Source organism: Trichomycterus rosablanca, chromosome 17 (assembly GCF_030014385.1).
Source record: "Trichomycterus rosablanca isolate fTriRos1 chromosome 17, fTriRos1.hap1, whole genome shotgun sequence".
In the NCBI taxonomy this organism is placed as follows: Eukaryota; Metazoa; Chordata; class Actinopteri; order Siluriformes; family Trichomycteridae; genus Trichomycterus; species Trichomycterus rosablanca.
In genome coordinates, this window is record NC_086004.1 from 11,064,404 (window position 1) to 11,084,138 (window position 19,735).

The following is a 19,735-nucleotide window of genomic DNA, read 5'->3' on the forward strand; positions in this document are numbered from 1 at the left end:
ATAGTGGTTGTCTTGCCAGCTCCATTGTGACCCAGAAATGAGGTGATCTGGCCCTCATAAAACTTGAGGCTCAAATGATTGACAGCAAGCTTGGCCCCTTTTTTATACATTTTAACCAAGTTATGTATGGCTACTCCAAGTACGAGGTGGGTGGGTTCCGCTTCAATTTTATCTGGAAAAGAGCAGTAAATGTAACAAGCAATCCTAAAGTGTTTGGGTTTTAGGAATATAGTACGTCTAATATGTTCTGTACTAACTTTGTAGTTGATCATGGGGTGCTGGAGGAATGGGCATGCCAGCCTCCAGTGGAGCTCCTCCCCAGTAATTTAACTGGAAGATAAAGTACCAGGGCCTGGGAATTCCATACTGTCCTAAAACAGAATCAAACCATAGACCCATTTAGCAAAAAATGTTCATACACAGTATACATAGCAAAGCTTCGAATCTGAATACAACAGTAATGCAAATGTCTAGAATGAAGTACCATTTATATGATTTGAAAATCAGGAATACAGTGATCAGTCACCTAAAACATTAGGAACACCCCACCCCCAAAATGTGCACACCAATGCTTATTTTCTAACAGTTGTGAATGTCATGATCATGGATATGTAAATTGTTGGGCTGATGGTAGTCACACGTGTGTTGAATGCAGCATATTCGGGTGTAAAGACCTGAGTGACTGTAATGAGGGCCAAATTGTTATAGCTAGATGACTGAGGCCTCTCTGAAACAACAAGGTAAGCTCACAAAAAGCTGTGTTGAGTACCTACTGACAGTGGTCAGAGGATGCACCAGCTACAAACTGCTGACAAGCTGTTGGGCAGCTAACAGCATTGAAGCCAGATGACATGAATGACATATTCTGGTATAGACCAACAGAAGGGCAATCTGGCTCAAATTACAGATCATTTTAATACTGGTAATGAGGTAAATGGGCCAAAACACTGTGCATCTAACCCTTCTGTGTATGGGGCTGTATAGGCCGTCACCCCAGGTGCCCTTGCTAACTCGTCTTTGTTTTCTCATGAAAGAAATGGCACCAGAAAGCACTGTAGTCACCTCACAATATACAGAAGTTGAAGGACCTGCTGGTAATGTCCTGGTACCAGATACCACAGGACTTTAGATGCCCTGTGGAGTCCATGTCTTAGTTAGGTCAGAGCTGTTTTGACAGCGTATTAGGCGAGTGGTCCTAATGTTTTGGCTCACCAGTGTTTATGTGCGTACTGTATTATAGTCCCAGAATGTAACTGACTCGAACCTGGAAACACTGCTTCAATATACCAAGTTGCCACTGCATAAATGAAGGCATCCACATACAGCATTATAATTGAGGTAGTAAAGTTGTAGTTGTCTCCTTCAGCAGGGCTGGACTGAACATTGAACCACTGGATGCCCACTCCTTGCTCCTCATACTGAGAGAAATACTCACAGCCAAATCCAAAGGCTACTGGAGAGAGGAAGCTCTACAGAGCAAACAAAACACTTTTTTTAGACACGGTGGCACTGATTATTAACATCTTAAATAAACAGTATTCATTTTCTTAAGCAATCAAATATACTATATGGCTAAAGTAAGGGTCAAAAAGACATAGCTAGGTTCCAGTGGCCTGCACAAAGCCCTGAACCTTTACTTAACTGAACACTTATTTGATGTTAACCAGGAATTTCATCATCCAACACCAATGCCTAGTCTCAAAAATAGACACAAAGTTTTTGGACACACTTTAAAATCTTGTTGAAGGCCTTTCCAGAAGTGTGGAGGCTTTTCTAGCTGCAAACGGGAAACTTAATAATAATGCCTATGACGTTCAAACTGGATGTCTAACAAGCTCATGATCAAATGTTTACATACTTTTGACCACACTGTAGAATGTGAATGTGCTTGGGGGGCATGATGAGGTTAATTTAGACATGCAAGAACGTAATAGGTAATAAATTATCCAACATTCTTTTTAGGACATTTTGGATAAGAGTGGAATTATTATTTTCCTTAATAATGGCAAGTTGTTCAGATCTTGACACATACCAACCCTTCACCATCACTACATTCAACTATATCCGTGTATATGTTGGTATGTTCTTCCAATAAAATGCTGCTTTTACTTTTAACTGGACATAATTCAACCCCAAAATTATGTAAAGCGCTCTTTCCATACCCCAGACACCTAGCCATTCATGTCTGTGTAGATGACTGGCTGGCTGATAGCACAAACGAGATTTGTGGTGGGCTATCAACAGGCCGCCGCGCCACCCAAGCATGTGTATTATCATGTTTTGTTTAATTATCTGAAGTTACTTAAATTTAAAGTACAACATTAGGAATTCAAAACAGATGAATGTGTGTAAACTTACTTCTTACAATGCTACCTACATAGAAGATCTTCTATAGCAAAAAGACAGACAGAAAAACCAAATACTTACTGCTAAGATTCTGTGTGTGCTGGTCAGGTATTCCCTCCAGGCCACACACAACACATAGGGCAGGTAGAGGGAGAAGTAGATTAGCCCTCCACATGCTGCTGCCAGGTTGGCACGGGAGAAAAACGTGCTGATGAGGAAGCACAGCATGATGGTGGCTGTGGCAAAGGCAGCCAGGAAAAAGAAGACCACCACAGGGTCACTGTAGGGTAAGATGTCTCCCAACTAGAGAAAAGAAAGCAAGACTTACAACAACATATCTATTCATTTCCTTACTTACTAATATTGGTAACTAATCTAGCTTCTAACTTGTTGGATTGGCTGTTTCTGTCACATGTCATGTCATCTTTACAAACAAGCATAGGTGTAGGACACAATACAGAGGCAAAATGATTGACACTTGACACTTGAACATGCGGATAACTTGACCTACCTTGAGTGCAGTGACGAGCAGGCCAGAGCTGATTAGAAAAGGCAGGTAGCTGCTGATGAACCAGCTGAGCCACAGCGTGCCTGAACCCAATCCCATTATCCTCATGGTCTCTTTTAAGCGTGCCTCCTTCTCATACACTATGCCTTTAATGATCATTGCTACAGAGTAGATCCACGCCAGGGTCATGAAGAGAGGTAGTGAACGATTTAAGATCCTCAGGAAGCTGTAAAGAAAGACAGCAGAATGACTGAGGGTACTGATGGCCTGAGTGTTGTAATGTTACATGGCAGAGAAGCCACCAGGGTAAAATTTGATCTGGGGTTTGGCTTATGCATGGTGCATTATCATATTAAAAGTTACCATTATAAGATGGCAAATAGCCATAAAAGAATGCATCAAATGGTCAGCAGTAACCACTAGAGCAAATCCCAGTCCAAAGATAAACATTGTGACATACTGCCTAGTAAGAATGTGCATTTTATAACTGAAATTGTGTTTGATAAATGTTCTCCAAGTAGCCACTTCATAATGCAAGATGCATTAATCCATAAAGTAAAAATAGTTGTTGTTTGGAGGAAGTATGACACAACATTAGAGGACTGAGCTACACTGGTCTAATAGGGCATGAACTGTAGGTCAGGTGACAACTTACACGTCATCCACAAAGCATGGGTAAGGCATCTGCTGTATATAGATTCCTGTAGTTGGTTGTTTGCCACTGAGCACACGTGTTATTGCTCGCTCCACTAAATCCTGCACATAGACAAAGCCGCCCCATATATAGCGCATGTCACTGAAGGGCTCTGCAGCTGGACCTGGGTCCCAGAACCTACACAACACAGACACTTCAAATTACCACATCATACATTCTCATAATGAAAGAAGACCTAAAATAAAAAATACCTAAAATAATGTATTAATGTAAATACAGACTCACTGGTAACTTTCTTTTGTATTTCCCCCCAAATTAGCCTCTCAATCTAGTTGTATCCAATTACCCGACTGCATTACGCTTCCTCTCTACTCTCTGATGCAGACTTCCAGTCCTGACTGAGAAAAGCCGTGACTAACACACGCCCCCTCTGACACGTGTGCAGAAGCCGACTGCTTCTTTTTATTTGCACTAGTAGAGTTCATATGTGGATCATATTCGTACACAGAGAGCCACACACTGATTCCGTTATCCCTTTTCTCTTTAGAGCCACCATCAATCAGTCAGCAGAGGTCGTAATTGCATCAGTTATGAGCAATCCCCTCCGGCACCCTCCCTACAAACAAGCCAATCATCTACTATTTTGAATGCATAACAACATGGTAAAGAACAATATAACAAGATATTATGTTGGTAAATTTGAAGTGCATATGTGCACAGGATGTCTTTTAAATTCCAAAACCAAAAGTGGTTAAATATCTGTTTCCCCTCACTGTATGTCTCTTCATTCAATTATTCATTTTCCCAACAAAATGAACAGTGAAGGAATTTATGAACACTGCACATTTACATCCTAATGTCATGTTATGTCACAACGCCGCCATCACTTCCCAATGGTTGGCTGCACAGATAGGTCAGCTTTTTCCAGTGCCCTCTGTCTTGTGTTGCTTGTAACAGACTAGCCCATGATAATCCAATCCACGTCTTGATGTTGTCAATCCAGCTTATTTGTGATCTTCTGAGCCCTTCTACAAAACCTGTCATAACACTGCCTTCATTGTTGTCAAGTGGGTGCCTCATCACATGCCCAAAGTAACTAACTTGCGGGACTTAATGCGCTTCAGCAGCTCAATTTATGTTCTGGTCATCTTGTGCAGTTGCTCTATGTTTATCATCTTCCTCAATGAGATGTTCAGCCATTTTCTGATGCACTTATTCTCAAAAGTCTGAATGTGTCTTTCTTCCTCTTTCTTCAGTGTCCAGGCTTCACACCCATATGTGGCTACTGGAAAGACCAAGGCTTGTTTATTCAGAAGTTTTAGGTTTAGCTGTTTCGTCTGTCTCATTTTTGTTTTTTATTTTAGTTTAGGGCATCATTTCTCACTTATTTAGCTTTTATGTACTTAAACTTAAAAGAAACCTGTTTCAAGCGTACTTGTCTTTGATCTTGTTCGTGCGAGTCACATCATCTATGTCCATGCGGATCTTGTACTTGACATGAGGAGGTAGATTTGGAGAGGAAGGGTCTGGAAGGAGAAAGACTATTCCAGCCCAAAACTGACGATCCTCCAGGAGCTCCAATGCCCTCTCAACCAACTCTCCTTCTGTGGCAGCTCCTTCTAGTTTATTCTGTGAAAAACACTAAAACAACCACAGTCATGACCACCAGAGGTGTACAGTAAAATACTTTGTTTCTGTATATGAGTACTGTGTTGTTGGTAGGTAATGTAATTTTTGTTTAGTAATGTTCTAAAACATGTTCTTTTTTTGTCATATGGGTAATTAAATGTGGATTGATGGCAAATATGCATTCAAAATCAAATCCACAACACAAAAATGTACAGTATATAAAAAGTCTGAATACTAGGCCGCTCAGGTGGTGCAGCGGTAAAAACACACGCTGGAACACCAGAGCTAGGATCTCGAATACATCGTATCGAGTCTCAGCTCTGCCTGCTGGCTGGGCTGAGCAGCCACATGAACAACGATTGGCCTGTTGTTCAGATAGGGGTGGGATATTAAGCCATATAGGGACTCTCATAACTAATGCAATTACGACCTCTGCTGGCTGACTGATGGCGCCTGCACAGAGATGGGAAAAGAGTGCTGTCAGGGTGCGTCTCTCCGTACACGGTGCTGATCCGCATTGCACTCGTCAAAGTGTAGGTGACAAAATGCATACGGCTGCTGCCCATGTGTCAGAGGGGGCGTGGGTTAGCGTCGTTCTCCTCAATCATAGCGGGGATCTGCATTGGTGGAGAGGAAGCATGACGCAGTCGGGCAATTTGATGCGCTAAAAGGGAGAAAAAGGGGAGAAAATGCATGTCTGAATACTATCTGCATCCACAGTACATACTGATACTGTCAGCACTAGTATTTTGCATCAGCTGTGTTGATGCACCTATGTTATGTTTGTCCCGATGTTGCTTGCACCTTTTGGATGGACCTGAATGCCTTTGTTTTCTGTGTTTTTGTTAAAAAGAGCTGTACTGAATCCAGAACACACCAACACATTTGTGCTGCAATTAAAGAATCTTGACTTCATTTATTTGGAGGCAAATGGCCACTTTTACTTATTCTCATTCACATTTACTGTAATAAAATCTAAAGATGAGACAAACAGAAGCATGCAGTGAAGAAGTATTACTGACATAATCTTAGGTACTTGATGACTTTACTTGAGTAATTGTTACTGGTGTATAATCCAGACAAACATATGTTACCTTTGAGAGTTCTGATAAAAGCATAATGCTGCTGTTAAAGTCCCTATACACGTCCAGCCATGTAGGTGGTGCATCTTTTCCTCTTGGACTATCTACATTAGAAGTGGACAGAAACTGGGCGATCCGAGACGCCGTCCAAGATGTGTTCACCAATTGCAGGTTTACCATAATGGCCACTTCAGGCCGCTTCAGCAAATTCTACAAAACAGGGAATTTGGCTGCATCAAAAGAAAGGTTGTGAGACATCGTTCTTTGAGGTTACGCAGTCCCTCGTATATTCCAGATTATCAGAGTAGTCTACAATGGGAAATGTGAATGAGGGGTCTGGTTGTGGACATACCTGTAGCATCCGAATTTCCAAGCTGCTCTCCATAAAGGTTTTGAGCCTTGGTCCCACTTCTTCCCATGCATCATGCACCAACTCCAGAATCTCTACATCCTGGAAAGTCCTGTTCATCTAACAAGAAGAAAAAAACCCACAACCAAATAAGCTAATTTTTTTAGCTTAATAATAATACATAATACATCTTCTGATTTCTTTTTATTTAACACTTCTGTTTATTAATTTGCTTAAATTTCATGAATATTCAAGAATATTTGTACAAATTGAAGCTATTTTTTTTATTTACAAGTAATTTTCATATTATTTTTATCCAAAATTATTTGTAAATAATCTAAATCTAAAAATATGGTATTTATTCACATCTGTTTGTATTTTATTGTTTCCATTTAATATTTTGTTATTTTAATTTTGATTAAATTAAATATCCCTGATCTAAATAAATTAATATATTAATTTTGGGTCTGTTCTAATAATGTATACTTTAATTAAAACTAAATTTAATTATTCTGCATTATAATGTGATTATGCTTTCAGAGTCCCTGAATTAATTAATTTAAACCATGATTTTAAAATACCTGTATCATTAATATACTAATAAACTGTTTATTTATATGTATGTTATTTTCTATTATATTTAATTAATATATCATTCTGTTTGTTTTATCATTCATATTAATTGGAAATACATTTTAGCTAAACATCAGGCTCCTAGAACAAAAGCATGGAATAGGTTTTCTTTATTTCATAACTTTTTATTTTCATATTATTGTTGGTTTTGGGTTATTTGTCATTTCCTTTTTGTTTTGTTTGCTTAATTTTAGTGTTTTAAGATGATTTTGTCAAGTTATTAATGCCTGATATTTCTTCTTATTATGTTTCTCTCATTGTTTTCAGGTAATTATAGGCAAATTAATTCAATTTAACAAAGATTCCATTTTAATCAAGACATCAATACCGGACAATAATACTACAAGACTATATAAACAATACAAACAACTATACAAGACTGAATAAAATGCTGCAATTGTGGACATTGTGGACAGAAATACTATACAGTAATGCAAAATACTATACAATGTGCAAATAAATATACAATAAAGAGGAGAATAGCTGGACACAGAAATGTACCTCCTTCATAATGCGACGTGTAGCAGGAGTATCTGGGGTGTATAAAAGTTTCCCGATGAAAAGTGGCTTGATGCCTCTCCACACAATCCGAGAGAGAGGATTCCATTCCAGGCTTTTAATAAATCTTTTACAGAATGGAGCTAAAACAGCAACAACAACATACAGACAAATACAATAACAATTTACATTAGAGCAAGCATAATTACATCATTTTTAAATCATGTTAGCAGAAGTGGATCTGTAATCAGAACCATGTCCACAGCAAATCTTTTAGCTCTACTTACTGGTAGTGTTGTCATTTTCAAGATCAATGTTCTCTGTCCCGTTCCTTCCCAGAAAGGACTTGATGTCTTGGTCTTCATACCAGTTTAAGGACGGAATTCTGTCACCACCAACCTCTGGGTGGCCGCACATGATCCGGGAGAAAGCTCGGAAGCTCTCGCGTGGCAGAGCCGAGCGATTCTCTGGCGAGAGTAGGCTCAGTTCTGAATTCAGCTCCGAGAAACTAGATAGGGAAGATATCTAGAGCGAGGCAGTAAACATGAAGCACATGAAATTAACTAAACAACATTGTGTGCATTCAGGTGAAGTATTGCTTATTTATTTATTAGAATTTTAACATCAAGTTTTCCACTTAAATTACATTAATAACAGGACAGGTAGCTACAGGTTACACATGATTCATCAGTTCAAGTTCAATGTCAAACACTATCACAGCCAATCTCCAGTTCACCTGACTCGCATGTTGTAGCTTAATTTTATTTATTTTATTAGGAATTTAACATCCTGTTTTACACTCTTTGGGTTACATTCATGACGAGACAAGTAGTTACTCATTACACATGATTCATCAGTTCAAGTTCAATGTCAAACACAAACATGGACAATTTTGTATCTCCAGTTCACCTCACTGGCATGACCGGAGCTCCTGGAGGAAACCCACACAGACACGGGGAGAACATGCAAACTCCACACAGAAAGGACCCGGACCAATCCACCTGGGAATCGAACCCAGGACCACCATGCTGCCTCAGCTCAGTGGTTACCAGCTCAGTGGTCACCGGTACTGAACTAGTAATCAGAAGGTTGCTGGTTCAAGCCCCACCACTGCCACCACTTTGGATAAAAGTGTCTGCTAAATGCCACAAATGTAAATGTCTTTGGACTGTAAACTGAAGCTTTCGGAGAAAACTCATCCTGACATGGGGAGAACATGCAAACCCCAGACAGAAAGGAACCAGACTGCTCCATCTGGGAATCTAACCCAGGACCTTCTTGCTGTGAGGCGACAGTGCTACCCACCAAACAACCTTGCTGCCAGGTAAGGTATTGCAATGAAGAGTGCACACACTGTACATGTTTATAAGTTAAATAATTACAAATAAGTACAAAGTAGTAGTAATGATACAGCAGAGCCATGTTTTTCATTCAATCCAATCAAATGACAATTAGTGCCATGAATGTGAGCTATTTTAACCAATTATTTGTTATTTCATTTCATCATTTTATTGAACCACTTTATCCTGGTCAGGTTAACGACTGGATAGGTTCCATGGGTGAACCCTGGGCGCAAGGCAGTAATACCTTAAAAGTGGGCAACTGTTCCACAATACTTAGCAATGCCACGTTTGTAAGAATAGGTCGAAAGAAACATGTGCTAGCAATGAAAGAAATTACTACAAGAGAAAGTGCTGCTTACATCGTCAATTATGGAGGCGAGTTCCCGAGCCACTGAGGAGGCAGCCTTGAAGAGAGGACGCAGTTCAGTAGCACTGGAGCGCAGTCGCTCCCTCTGACAAGGAAAAGAGATGCAAATGAGCGGGTCTGAAAGCAAAGTTCTTTCACACCATAATTCAAACATCATCAGTCATTTTCGTTAGTAGCTATAGCTTATTTCTTTCTCACATTTCTCACTTTTTTCTGATCAGGGTTATGGTGGGTCCGGGTTTTATCAGAAACACATAGGGCAAGGCAAGTATACACCCTGGACAGAGCACCTATCCATCGCAGGGCTTTGGCCACAACCACACCCCCTTTCCCTAGACATACCCTATTTAACATTATGTCTGTATAGATGCCCGGCCATCTGATAGTAATGGTGGGCAAACAAAACAGACCTGATCGCCACTAGAGCGCCTTACTTAAATTCCTTATTAGCTTAAATGGAGTTTTTTTCATGTTTTACCAGCGCTTTATGCTGGTCAGGGTCACGATGGGTCCAGTTTTTCTGGAATCTCTGGGAGCAATGTAGTACCACACCCGGACAGGAGGACAATCCATCACAAGGCCTTGGTCACCCCCCTCTTCAGAGGTAACCACACCGGCTGATAGCATCGCTTGGAATTCGAGCCCTGGATCCGATCCCAGCCGTAGTGGGCTAGCGTAATTTACTGCTGCGCCACCCAAACACCTTCGTTTCTCATTAACATTCAATTATATACTGGCATAAAAGGGGTTTCCTTTCACCCACCAATTCAAGTTTAAATCTACATGAGTGTAAAAAGAATTGTAAAACAGAACTGACTGTAAATATCCTGCTGAAGTCCAGCTGGGAAAGGAAAATCCGCTCAGCTTGCTGCAGTAGATCTGCTGGAATGGCGCACAAGTTTTCCTGCAGCTCTGTAAACGAGGAGTCCCCTTCCACAGAGAGGTAGCGGCCCAAGAGGGTAGCGTTACAGACGATATCAGACAGACGTGTCTGAGCACCTGCCAACGCCACCTACAAACATTACAGGACCTTTGTGAACAAAGTTAAGTACCAGAGAAATACAATAAATATGCAAAAGTAAAAGGACACCTAACTATTAGCTTGCTGGACATTCCATTTCTACCATTTCAACCATTGAAATGGGCATTATAATGGACTTGATCCTTCTCCTGGCAGCTTTAACAGCCTCCACTCTTCTGAGAAGGCTTTTTACAAGATATTGGAGTGTGTGTGGAAAGATGTGCAAGTCAGGCACTGATATTTGACAAGGAAACCTGGCTCACATTCAATATTTTAATTTGAAATGTTAAGTAGGGTTGTGCGGCCGCCCAGGTGGTACATCATATCGAATCTCAGCTCTGCCTACCGTCTAAGGCTGAGCGGCCACATGAACAACGATTGGCCTGTTGTTCAGATATGGGCGGGACTAAGCCGGATGGGGTCTCTCTCCCATGACTGATGCAATTACAACCTCTGCTGGCTGATTGATGGCGCCTGCACAGAGATGAGATAAAAGTGCATTCAGGGTGTGTCCTCTCCGTACACAATGCTGAGCGGCACTGCACTCGTCAAAGTGCAGGTGATAAAATGCATATGGCATGACGCAATTGGACGCGCTAAAAAAGAGAGAAAAAGGGGAGAAAATGCATAAATAAAATATTTTTAAAAAGTAGGGTTGTGCTCACAATTGGCAAACCATGTCTTTATGGAATTCCCTTTTGCACAGCGGTACAGTCACGCTGGAACAGAGGAAGGAATTTCTGAATACCTTTTGAGATCATCAGTGAATAAGGTAGTGTTCACATACTTTTGGCCATATAGTGTATGTAGTAAAAAAGTATGAACAAATAAGTATCACTGTTACTGCTATGTTCTTTGTAAACATGCTGGAAATGTAAAGCAGATCAGTAGAACAGTCCTGTGGCGAATGTTGTCTCATCTTACCACCTGGAGGTTAAGTCGGGTCCTGAGTAACTGCTCCACAGCTGAAGAGGGCATACTGCAATTGTTTCTCAAGAAGGAAGAGAATGTCTCATTGGCTTTTAAGTAATCTCCAACTGGAAGATCTAAACAATCAGGCAAATGAGCACAGATAACATCAGATCATTTAAGTGCAAGACCTAATTCTGATTTCAGTCTTAAACGTCTCACTGTATCAAAACTGATAAACATGCAACCACGTAACTAAACATCTAAAAAAAATTTTTTTTCAAAAAAAGACCCGGAATGCTGATTCATCTGACCACAATACATGTTTCCACTGTGCGACGGTCCATCCATGATGCCTCTGAGCCCAGAGAAATCAACACTGCTTCTGGACGTGGTTAACATAAGGCTTCTTTTTTGCACAGTAAAGTTTTAAGTCACATTTCTGCATGTAACTCTGTATTGTAGAGCTTGACAAAAATTTGCCAAAGTAATCCCTCACCCATGTGGTTATATCTGCTATTGCTGAGTGGCGGTTCTTGATGCAGTGCCGTCTGAGGGATCGAGGATCACGGGCATTCAGCTTAAGCTTGCGCCCTTGGCCTTTACGCACTGAAATTCCTTCCAATTCCTTGAATCATTTAATGATATTATGCACTGTAGAAGGAGAAATATGCAAATCGCTTCCAATCAAACTTTTTAATAATTTTCTCACACATCTGTTAACAAACTGGAGATCCTCTTGGACATCTTTGCTCATCAAAGACTCAGCCTTTCCTGCATGCTGCTTTTGTACCAAATTCTGATTACAATCACCTGTTGACATCACCTGTCTGGAATCACATCATTGTTTAGTTTTTCCATCTCATTACTAGGCCTAAATTGCTCCCGTCCCATTTTCTTTTGGCATGTGTTGCAGGCCTAATGCAGGAATGGATGTTTATTAACAAATTAAATAAAGTTGAGCAGACAAAACATGAAATATCTCGGGTTCAAACTGTCTGCAATCAAATAAAATTCAAAGTAAATTACCATGGAGGGCTTTGACCACCCCTTCTTTCCAGAGACATAGCCAGTCATATCAGTAGTATAATTGGCAATTCTTTTTTTGCAATTAACTAGCAGTTTGTACCACCCTCGGACTGGCTGAGAAGAGCTGAGACTATCATGTACCCCCTCTGGCACATCTTTTCACCTGCTAGTTTAAGTGCCTTGATAAGACAGTAGAAGTCACAGTTGCACAGTGGCAATGAAGCTCATTCAACCTCCCTTGCTCAGGCACGGCTAACTGTGCCTGTTTGAGCACCCAGACAGGTCGATAGCAGGACTCTAACTCTAATTAGCATTGATTTCTGTGTGCCTTTTATAGTATAAAAAAAACCCCAGAAGTTTTACTTGGCCAAACATCCTGTCTTTCGCCCAGTCTTTGAACAGCCAGTGAAAAGTCTTCTAAGGCTGAAGGAGTTGTCCGGTTGGCAAAGTTGGTGAGGATAGTCCTAGCATCCACTAAGAGTCGAGAAATTCTGAAAGAGACAGAAAACAAAATCACATTAAGATAAAGACAGAGCAGAAGAAAGAGATGGTGAAAAGAAGTATATACTGACATGGAGTTATTAAAATTTCCTATCTGCCCCGGAGTCTCCCCTGGAGTTGGGTGGTGGAAGCATGGGTTGTTGATGTTGCAGATAATGCCCTGAACCCATGCTAAAGTTCCAGCAGAGGGTAGGGCTTTGTTTGGAAAGTGACCTATAACAAAGCAAAAAACTGTTACAAAAAGCACTGTAGCCATAACATTAAAACCACCTCTTTGTTTCTACACTCACTGTCCATTTTATCAGCTCCACTTACCATATAGAAGCACTTTGTAGTTCTACAATTACTGACTAGTCCATCTGTTTCTCTGCATGCTTTGTTAGCCCCCTTTCATGCTGTTCTTCAATGGTCAGGACTCTCCCTGGACCACTACAGAGTAGGTATTACTTGGGTGGTGTGGTGGGTCGTTCTCAGCACTGCAGTGACACTGACATGGTGGTGGTGTGTTAGTGTGTGTTGTGCTGGTATGAGTGGATAAGACACATCAGTGCTGATGGAGTTTTTAAACACCTCACTGTCACTGCTGGACTGGTCCACCAACCAAAAATATCCAGCCAACAGCGTCCTGTGTGCAGCGTCCTGTGACCACTGATGAAGATCTAGAAGATGACCGACTCAAACAGCAGCAATAGATGAGCGATCGTCTCTGACTTTACATCTACATGGTGGACAAACTAGGTAAGAGTGTCTAATAGAGTGGACAGTGAGTGGACACGGTATTTAAAAATTCCAGGAGCGCTGCTGTGTCTGATCCACTCAAACCAGCACAACACACACTAACACACCACCACCATGTCATTGTCACTGCAGTGCAGAGAATGATCCACCACCTAAATAATACCTGCTCTGTATTATTTAGGTGAAAGCAGGAACTACAAAGTGCTTCTATATGGTTAGTGGAGCTGATAAAATAGACAGTGAGTGTAGAAACAAGGAGGTGGTTTTAATGTTATGACTGATCGGTGTATATTCTGACCAATCTAGCTTGCTCCATCACATACTCTGATCAATTAAACCCATCCTAAACATACTAACAATTCCGGCTTACGTCTTGAGACTATCACAAAAAACGTCCACTTCCTTCTACACATACTGACAAATCCAGCCCACTACAACTGCCATTCTTAAACAAACCCACGTCCTTCTACACATATTGACAAATCTAGCCCACTATGAACTACATGGCCCATTTCAAATCCATGGGTATTAATACAGAGTTGCCCACACTTTGCAGCAATAACAGCTTGCGCTATTCTGCAATGGCTTTCCACAAGTAACTCAATGGTCTGGGTGATGGACAAAAAGAACACCAGTTAAAGCCCCACTACTAACAAGTTGCCACTCAATTTCTTAACCGCTTAACCAATCAGGGTTGCGGAGGGGGGGGGGCGGGGGTTGCTGGAGCCTATCCCAGCTTTTCAATGGGTGCAAGGCACACAGTAACACCCTGGACGGAGCGCCAGTCCATTGCAGGGCAATTCAGCCTTCCCAATTAACCTGACTGCATGTTTTTGGACTGTGGGAGGAAACCGGAGCTCCCGGAGAAAACCCACACAGACACGGGGAGAACATGCAAACTCCACACAGAAAGGAACCGGACCGGTCCGCCTGGGGATCGAACCCAGGACCTTCTTGCTGTGAGGCGACAGTGCTACCCATCGAGCCACCGTGCCGCCCAAGATGCCCCTTTTATGGAATTTAAGTACCTAAACTCAAAACTTAGGAGTTTTATTGTCATCAATCATTTTATCCTGGTCAGGGTCACGGTGGAGCAGGTTCACCTGAAAATCCTGGGTTCAAAGCAGGAATACTTTGGACAAGGTGCCAAAACATTGCAGCGCTCTGACCACCTACTCCCTCTTTCCTGAGACATAAACAACCACGTCTGTAGACGCCCGGCTAGCCAATAACACAGCTGAGATTCAAACCTGGATCCTAGCGGTAGTGTGTTAGCGCAATTGACCGCTGCTCAACCTGTGCCCATTTTAAATTATATTAATCCAATAAAAATGTAAGGTCATGACTAAACACACTGTATTTATGTATTATTATGCAGAACACCAAGGCACCAACAAAGCAGACTTCAGATAATGGCCCACAAGCTGCAGATTTAGAACCCCAAGTTTCAAAAACCACTGGCAGCTTCAGCTAATCAGCTTAGTTGAGGGCATTAAGATACCAGGGTTTGCATGCACAAACATGGCACTTACACTGGCTCTGCTTGTAGGGAGGCTCAGAGTGACGTACAGAGATGAGAATAAAAAACAGGAAGAGTGGCCAAAGCAGCTCGATGGTCAGCTGGATCTGTGAAAACACTCATTTTTATCAGATATCAGATTTTGATCAGCATATGGGTGGTATTTCACCATATTGATGTATATCTACCTTGTTCCTTCTGCGATAGGTAAAGTTCTTCCACAGCAGGAGCAAGAGCTGGGTCCCGACTGCCATGGTAAAGTTTAGAAAGCCATCGCAGAAGAAAGAGTGCTGGTAAGATAATAGAGATGTGGGAAACAGACCTTACATTGTGTTGCTGAAACTCAAAGCAACAATTCACTAAGCAAATAAAAGCTCAGGCTCGGCTTGATCTGTTCAGGTCTGGCACTAAAATCCTCATTACTCTAACTGGCTTAGTGAATTAAGGCACAGAAAGCTCCTTCCGTCTGCTTATGCAAACGAATATAGATTTAACCTACATCAGTGGTTCTTGTATTGTGGTACAAATACCCCTGGTGGTACTTAAACCTTCCCCTTTGTGCCACAGTTTCTATTTCAGTTTTCTAATAGAAATCTAAAATTACATTATGGATTTAAGCCAAAAACAAAACAGAACAGAACAAATAATGTCTATTTTAATCAGATACACCTGTTGAGAATAAATAGGATGGGGCTTACCATGAAATATCTAATGTCTCTTTTTTTTTTTTTTTATTATCTATTTTTCCCCACTTTTTCCCCCCAACTTTTATCCCCATTCTAATCGTGTCCAATTACCCTGATTGTGTCCTCTACACTGATTCGACCCCTTTTTGCCGCTGACTGAGGACGCCACTCAGGCCCCCTCCGGCACGCAGTCAGTACAACCTGCATTTTTCACCTGCACGAGCCGAGTTCATACACCGAGAGCCACTGTGCACGGAGGGTCACACCCCCCTCAATGTGATTCCTCAGCCCTGTGTAGGCGCCGTCAGTCAAACAGCAGGGGCCGCAGTCGCACCAGTTATGAGGACCTATGCTCCGACTCTACCTCTAAGCCCCTGAACAACAGCCAAACGTTGTTCATACTGCCGCCCAACCCAGCCGGAAAGGTAGAGCTGAGTTTCGATACGATGCATCTAGAAACCCAACTCTGGTGCGCTAGCGTACTTTACCGCTGCGCCACCTGAGCGACTCTAATGTCAGTCTTGACCCAAATAGTACTGCTAGTGTAAACAAGCATCAACAAGTGGCTACAATTTGATTCTCACTTGATTAATAAAAACTGGTAAGACGTGGTAAAGAGGGTGCTGTACAGCTGCATAAGTCCTGAGGACCTGGGTTCGATCCTAGTCTCTGGACTTCTAGTGTCTGTTAGGGGTTTCACATGCACAAAAAGACATGCAGAAGGTGGAATGTCAGCTCTAAAATGCACCAGGATTTAATGCAATGTCTTTATGGTTACGATTTACTCATTATGTGCTTAACATACTGTATAGGCATATTGTGTGTTGTTTGTTTATTAGGATTTTAATTAATTTGTTTTTCTATTTTATTTATGCATTTTCTCCCAATTTGTAGTCAGTTTGTATTCAGTTGCTGGGGGAACCCCAATTACAGTCGAGGTGGGTATATTGCTGCTCACGACTCCTCCCACCCACGCGCAGCCCTTGGCGGAACCCTTTTTCACCTATGCACTCCGCACAGGTGCCTCTCTATCTGCCAATCAGGGTCCTTACACAGTGTTTGAAGACCCCACCCACATAGTCCGGTCCTCCCTCCCTAGCAGAACTGTGTCTGCTGCAGGCACTGCCAATAATGCTCGCTAGACGGCGCCCGGCCGACCGTTGGCAACGCCGAGTTGCGAACCAAGGAGTTCAGTCTGGTGTGCTAGCAGAATATCCCGCTGTGCCACGTGGATGCCTTAGGATTTTAACATCATATTCTACACTTTGGCTACATTCATTCATTCATCAGTTCACAGGGTTATATCGAACACAGTTCTGGACAATTTACTGTCTCCAATTCACTTCACTTGCATGTCTTTGGACTGTGGGAGGAAACCGGAGCACCTGGAGGAAACCCACGCGGACACAGGGAGAACATGTAAACTCCACACAGAAAGGACCCCAGAAAGGATTTTAATGAATGAATTTATTGATGCCTTTGTTTGTCATATATACAGTACATATACAGATGTACAGTACAATGAAATTATTTCTTTGCATATCCCAGCTTGTTTGGTAGCTGGGGTCAGAGCGCAGCGTCAGTCATTGTACGATGCCCCTGGAGCATAGAGCGTTAAGGGCCTTGCTCAAGGGCCCTAGTGGCTGCAAATCAGAGCTGGGGTTTGAACCCTCAACCTTTTAGTTGATAGCCCAAAGCTTACCCACTAGGCTACCACTGTCTGAAATCTGACAGTGGTAGAAATCTGACAGTGGTTGTCCATCTAGTTTATCTGTAATCATCTAGATAGACAAAAATGCAATAAAACAGGAACCATAAACGGTTCCAGTAAAGCGTTCCAAATGTTTTTACACAACAAACCACCACTTGTTGGAAATGACCACTTGACACATTCTCACTTGATTCACAAAAAACTGGTAAGACGTGGTAAAGAGGGTGCTGTACAGCTGCATAAGTCTTGAGGACCTGGGTTCAAGCCTAGTCTCTGGACTTCTAGGGTTGGCGGCACGGTGGCTCAGTGGGTAACACTGGTGCCTCACAGCAAGAAGGTCCTGGGTTCGACCCCCAGATGGGGCGATTCAGGACCTTTCTGTAAGGTGTTCTCCCCGTGTCTGTGTGGGTTTCCTTCGAGAGCTCCGGTTTCCTCCCACAGTCCAAAGACATGCAGTCAGGTTAATTGGAGACACTGTATGTGTGTGTGTGTGTGTATGTGTGTCTGCCCTGCGATGGACTGGCAGGGTGTTACTGCGTGCCTTGTGCCCATTGAAAAGCTGGGATAGGCTCCAGCACACATACACACACCCCACCGACCCTAATAGGATAAGCGGTTAAGAAAGTGAGTGGGTGAGTAAGACGTGGTAAAGAGGGTGCTGTACAGCTGCATAAGTCCTGAGGACCTGGGTTCGATCCTAGTCTCTGGACTTCTAGTGTTGGCGGCACGAAGGTCACACGGCAAGAAGGTCCTGGGTTCGACCCCCAGGTGAGGTGATTCGGGTCCTTTCTGTAAGGAGTTTGCATGTTCTCCCTGTGTCTGTGTGGGTTTCCTTCGAGAGCTCCGGTTTCCTCCTACAGTCCAAAAACATGCAGTCAGGTTAATTGGAGACACAGTATGTGTGTGTGTACGTGCGTCTGCCCTGCGATGGACTGGCGCCCCGTCCAGGGTGTTACTGTGTGCCTTGCGCCCATTGAAAAGCTGGAATAGGCTCCAGCACCCCTCCCCCCACAAACCTAATTGGATAAGCGGTTAAGAAAGTGAGTGGGTGAGTAAGACGTGGTAAAGAGGGTGCTGTACAGCTGCATAAGTCCTGAGTGTTGGTGGCATGGTGGCTCAGTGGGTAGCATTGTCACCCCCCAGGTGGGGCGGTCCGGGTCCTTTCTGTGTGGAGTTTGCATGTTCTCCCCGTGTCTGCTATTACTGTTTCTGTCATGCATGTAACCAAGGTCTGTTAGGTGGACTGTCAGCTGTAAAATGCACCATGGTGTGTGAGCTGCATCCGGTTGGCTCAAACCGACCGTGACCGTGTTAAAAACATGATAAAACGAAACGGCTGCACGGTAACGTTTAAAAGTAATTACTGAGTAATGGAGTATGTTAATATGTGTATAATTAGTCGAATGTAGAGGCTACAATAAATAACCTGTTAAACAGGTTAGCCTGCGCGAGCTTCACATTTCACCTTCCTGTTATGAAACCTCAAGCGGCGAAACTTGTAAATAACAGCAAAAATGATAATATATATTTATACCTACCTCATATATTTGTTGAAGTAACCGTTTTAAACTGTTAACTGTATTAAATGTTAGAAATGTTGCAGTCCTGTTCGAAAAGCTGCAGACTAGAGACCGGCTTCCTTCAGTCAGGAGAAAAAAACGGTGGGCGGGGCATACTGGAAAACATTTCACCACGTTAGGCTTTTAGCCAATCATCATCGCTGTCTCATAAAAGACCCACCCACTATTGTTAATGTTTACCACAGTTACCGGCACTTTGCGACAGGCGTCCTGGTGGCGTCGGGCCCATAGCGACCTTGACCAGTGTGAGCTCGTTAGCGAAACAGAATTACTAAAAGCCGCCATCACCGAGCACTTATTACTTTGTTACATCCACGTACCACACATTTTTAACGAAAAGGTGCCGCAGTGTTATGCTGGGAGGGGAATAGTCTCCCAACCAAAAATACAAAGCCAATAATGTCCTGTGATCAGAAAGTGTCCATAAATTGCTAAAAGAGTGTTTATTTCTTTTTAACATATTTTATTTATGCATTTTCTCCCTTTTTAGCCTGTCCGATTGCCCGATTGCCCGTCCTCTCCACCAATGCCAATCCCTGCTCTGATCGAGGAGAACGAAGCTAACCCACGCCCCCTCCGACACGTGGGCAGCATGCCGTATGCTTCTTATCACCTACACTTTGATGAGTGC

The 19,735-nt window shown here is 42.5% G+C and overlaps 1 protein-coding gene across 1 annotated transcript in view; it reads right to left on the minus strand.

Annotated features, from left to right (window-relative positions):
* abca7 (ATP-binding cassette, sub-family A (ABC1), member 7) overlaps positions 1 to 19,118 on the minus strand; it is a 44,435-nt gene extending 25,317 nt beyond the window's left edge. The window contains exons 1-19 of the mRNA XM_063013246.1: positions 19,063 to 19,118; positions 15,316 to 15,417; positions 15,141 to 15,234; positions 12,942 to 13,083; positions 12,733 to 12,860; positions 11,356 to 11,477; positions 10,228 to 10,422; positions 9,403 to 9,495; positions 7,988 to 8,225; positions 7,704 to 7,843; positions 6,573 to 6,689; positions 6,233 to 6,430; positions 4,945 to 5,150; positions 3,510 to 3,686; positions 2,858 to 3,080; positions 2,428 to 2,649; positions 1,265 to 1,469; positions 258 to 371; positions 1 to 172 (exon numbers count right to left, since the gene is read on the minus strand). Of these exons, the coding sequence (XP_062869316.1) occupies positions 1 to 172; positions 258 to 371; positions 1,265 to 1,469; positions 2,428 to 2,649; positions 2,858 to 3,080; positions 3,510 to 3,686; positions 4,945 to 5,150; positions 6,233 to 6,430; positions 6,573 to 6,689; positions 7,704 to 7,843; positions 7,988 to 8,225; positions 9,403 to 9,495; positions 10,228 to 10,422; positions 11,356 to 11,477; positions 12,733 to 12,860; positions 12,942 to 13,083; positions 15,141 to 15,234; positions 15,316 to 15,381 (2,852 nt within the window). The 5' untranslated portion in view covers positions 15,382 to 15,417; positions 19,063 to 19,118. The remainder of the gene's footprint in view (positions 173 to 257; positions 372 to 1,264; positions 1,470 to 2,427; positions 2,650 to 2,857; positions 3,081 to 3,509; positions 3,687 to 4,944; positions 5,151 to 6,232; positions 6,431 to 6,572; positions 6,690 to 7,703; positions 7,844 to 7,987; positions 8,226 to 9,402; positions 9,496 to 10,227; positions 10,423 to 11,355; positions 11,478 to 12,732; positions 12,861 to 12,941; positions 13,084 to 15,140; positions 15,235 to 15,315; positions 15,418 to 19,062) is intronic.
* Between the last annotated feature and the right edge of the window lie 617 nt (positions 19,119 to 19,735).